Here is a 4,013-nt window from a genome sequence, read left to right on the forward strand (position 1 = left end):
ATGTTTAATGTTATTCCTTCTTCCAGTCTGTTAAAATACAAAAAAAAGATTTTGAAATACACAGAAACCCAGTAAAGAAGTAAAAGTATCTTTGCTTCATGTGTAAATATTAATAGTAACATCACAGATAACATTACTGGAACCAAGTATGTAGTAGACTTACAAATATACAGTAGATTTACACCAGGTAACTTAAAACTACTGAACATTCTGCAGCTTTGCAAAGCACTTTAGTATGTACTATATAATTTAATTTCCCACACACGGAAAGTATCCCCACTTTATAACTAATGACATTGAAAACCTCAATGTTTTGCCTAAATTCACCTACCTTTCAGTAGTTAAATATGAGCCTGGAGCCCAGGCTTGGGAACTCCTGGTCTAGTGCTCTTTCCAGTATACTATACCACCTCTAAGACCTACTAACAGTGTTGCTTATCTACTTACTTACCTGAATCAAAAGATATGTCCATTATACTGAGCATTTTCAAATGGCTATAAAATCACTCAGTATTCCAGGCTTTTCACACAGATGAATATCAGTGAACACTATAGATGTAACCAAGTATTTGTGTTCCTTACCCCTTTTTAACTTCTTCATCCACTTCTTGGAGTATATGCGATATAAAAGGATTAATTTTCTGGGATTTTTCCATACACAAATTATAATAATCTTCCTGGAGACCAGCAATAGATTCTGGAGCTTGTGAAAAATAAATGCATCCTTCATCACATTATTCCAGAGCCTTTTTTGTTAAAAAAACAAAAAAACAAAAAAAAACCCCAAACTATACTTCTTTCAAATACATGAAGTATGTGTGTGTATAGTAGGGGTGGAATAGAAAAGGAAACATAATTAAGGATAGAAGAGAGAAATAAAAGGAGTGGGAGAGAATAAAAATGCTGTTTGGAGAAGTAGGGCCAAAGAAGTACCCACTGAGGGGTGAGCAGACACTGGCTTGAGTCAGCACCCAAACTTGGAAAGTGACATACAGGGAGAACTTACCTCTATTATGTGCCAGGACCAGTAGCTAAGGCAAATGACATCCAGAGCAATTAAATATTTTGTCCAAAACCATGCAGCAGATAATGGGAGAGTGCAGAATCAAACTGACTCAAAACCTCTTTCCACTTACCACTTAAGGTGACTCAAAGTTTCTTAAAATAGGTTCAAGTAAAGACAATTTTGTCCAAGAATATATCTCAAAAGGGATCTGAAAAATCATTAGTCTCACGGGTTTCTTGGATACCCTTTACACCATCCCAAGTTGATAGCCTCTTCAAACATAACTGTCAGTTCTTCTTCAATACCAAGTTGAGGTCTAGCTCACAGAAACTCTTTACCTATCCAGCCTTCCATTTCTCTTTCTAAAGGTGATTTTTCCCTGTTCAGTGCTTAAGAAGAAAGAAACAAAGCAGGAGTTGAGATCTCCTTCCTCTAATATATGTGCAGCTTTCCTTAATGGTGTTAGTGTTTTCAACATTATTTTATAAAGCATCTTTTTGCAAGGCCCACATCCTTCTGGGATATAAGTTATGCTGTTGCTTTTCTTAGAAGTACAGGCCACTGTATGTTCCAAATAGAATAGGTTTTATTCTCAGATAAGTTTGAAAAGTGCTGAGTTAAACAAAGCTAAACAGAGCCTCATCTACAATTCAAAACATGTGCACAAAGACTCTTCAAATTGTTGAGCTTGTTGGGGAGGGAAGATAAGAATGATGCATTTTCCAGACTTATGTGACCAAGGCTCACTTGGAATGCAATCTAGAAAATGTTGCTTTAGCATCCTTGCCAGGAAACAAAGCAAGTAGATCCCTCCAACAGAAGTTGGAGCTGGGCTCCCACTGGGCTTCCTTCCTCCCTTCTGGCTACTATCTTCGTTGGTGTTAAAAAGAGAATGAATGATTGCCCGGAGAATCTGAGATTCAGTGCTGCCTCAACCACACCCAGGACACACAAAATTGCGTCAGATTTACAACTCATTTTTGTGAAGGCATAAAGGAATCTTAGATTACAAGCTAAAAATAGCTATAGAAAGTTACATAAATATTCTCATTTAATTAGCTAGCCATGGATTTCAAGTGTTTAAAAGTTTCTGCTATATTTTTCTGCTACTCTCCCTTTCATTTAAAATTCATCTTTGTATTGTATGTCAGGATTTTATGGCACCAATAATTTATTTCCTATCCTGTATTCATATTAGGAGAAAGATAATCAGTCTTCAAATAGTAAAGTAAAAACTAGGGAATAACTCAGCTATGCAGGAAAATGTCAGGAATCTAACCCAAATTTCATTTTTCATCTGCACCTCTGGCAGCATGTTTTAAAATTTCCATATTTTGGAGGTGGTTCTCTCCAAAATATGTTCTTCTATGCTGGAGGAGCCAAGTACTGGGAAATCCAAGGGTTGAGAGTGAGTCAGACTTGGGTGCTCTGCCCAGAATCTGTAGTGGGTAACTTTGAGCAACTTCAATTCTTCGAGCTCAAATTTCCTCTTACGTTAAAGGCAGAGCGTGACAATGCCCATTTCTCGGGTGCAGTGAGAATGAGGAAGGCTCCCAGCACAGTTCCCTATCCACAAACACACACTTTAAAACAAGCATCCAAAATCGAAAAGGGGGAGGGGGTTGCCATTCCGGCTACGCTTCATTTGCTAGAGCTGGTTCAGGGGCAGAGAAGTGTTTAAGACGGAGGTGGTATGTAGGTGCAAAGTCAGAGCGATCTAAAGATGCTCTTGCCCACCTGGGGCCTGCACTCTGGGGCTTCCACGAAATGCGGGCCGAGAAGAGCCGCAGACACACCTTCCTGGAGACCGTAAGAGCACAGCGACAGGTACACCTTCGTCTCAGCAACCTATCGCACCGAAGGCGGACCCACTTAGTGCCCTGGAGCTCCTCTCTCGCCCGTTTGGGGGCGCCCAAAGTTCTGGCAGCAGCTGGGATTCCCAGGGGCAACCCTCCCGCTGCGCCGCTTGGGGCCGGCAGCCTCTCTGAGGAATCGGCAGGCGCCACCCCGGCACCGCTCGCGTGTTTTGTCCGGGCCACGCCGCGCCGAAGGGCACCCCACTTCTTACCGCGCTCGCCCGCGGGGGCTGGGGCCGGAGAGCGGGGCCTGGCCGGGGTCGGAGAAGGGGCAGGGGCAGGGCCCGTCCCCTCCTTGCCGCTCCACATGCTCCTCTCACTCCGCAGGCCGCGGCCGCCGCGCTGCCAAGGCGACCGGGCGCGTGCCGCTGGGGGCGGGGCACCGAGCGCCAGCGCGGCCCAGAGCGCCGAGCCCAGCCGCGGCGCTGTCCTGGGTCATTCCCGCCCGGGCCCTGACGCCTCACTGGGCAGGCAGTGACCGCTGATTCTGTGCAGGCTCCTCTGCCCCGCCCCCGCCCTGGGTTAAAGGCACACTGAGGGAGGGCGCCCTGGCTCCTCTGCAGGGAGGAGTTCCTGAGGTTTGGAGGGCTCAGCTGCGGGGCTAGGGCCCGGGGCTACAAAGCCGATTATGACATATTACATCCCGCAAAGTGTGCACAGGCCCGCGGCGGGCAAGCGCAGAAGTAGAAAGTAGCAGCACTAGCACGTTATAGGGGCGTAGGGCTTTGGGAGCATAAAGGCTTTTGTGGAGGGGCGGGGCCCTCAGGGAGGGCTTCTTGGAGGAGGTGACAGCTGGACTGGTCCGGGTGAGGCTGCCGGAGGGCGGAACTGTTTGGTGCGTGCTGGAGACGCGCAGGTACTTGGTGTACCCAGGTCGGTACTGAGTGGGGAGGCGGGCAGGGCCAGGTCCACGTGGAGCCCTGTGCATCTTCTGAGGAGCACGGCTGTGATAGGGCAGGGTGCTGGGAGCCCTCAGATCGGCGGCGGCCAGCCCAGGAAGGATGGATTTGACACGACCTAGCGGGGAAACTGGGTCTGAAGCAGCTGCGGCAGCCCAGGAGAAACAACAAGGCCTCGGCTAAGGCTGGAATCAGGAGAATAACAAGGGAGGGCGGGAGACAGAACCGAGCAATATTACAGGGTACCATGGT

At 47.1% G+C, this 4,013-nt stretch overlaps 1 protein-coding gene across 1 annotated transcript in view; it reads right to left on the bottom strand.

Annotated features, from left to right (window-relative positions):
• LRRC34 (leucine rich repeat containing 34) overlaps positions 1 to 695 on the bottom strand; it is a 46,172-nt gene extending 45,477 nt beyond the window's left edge. Inside the window, exon 1 of the mRNA XM_012640163.1 lies at positions 583 to 695. Within this exon, the coding sequence (XP_012495617.1) occupies positions 583 to 656 (74 nt within the window). The 5' untranslated portion in view covers positions 657 to 695. The remainder of the gene's footprint in view (positions 1 to 582) is intronic.
• Between the last annotated feature and the right edge of the window lie 3,318 nt (positions 696 to 4,013).

Source organism: Propithecus coquereli, unplaced genomic scaffold (genome assembly GCF_000956105.1).
Source record: "Propithecus coquereli isolate 6110/MARCELLA unplaced genomic scaffold, Pcoq_1.0 Scaffold15, whole genome shotgun sequence".
NCBI lineage: Eukaryota > Metazoa > Chordata > Mammalia > Primates > Indriidae > Propithecus > Propithecus coquereli.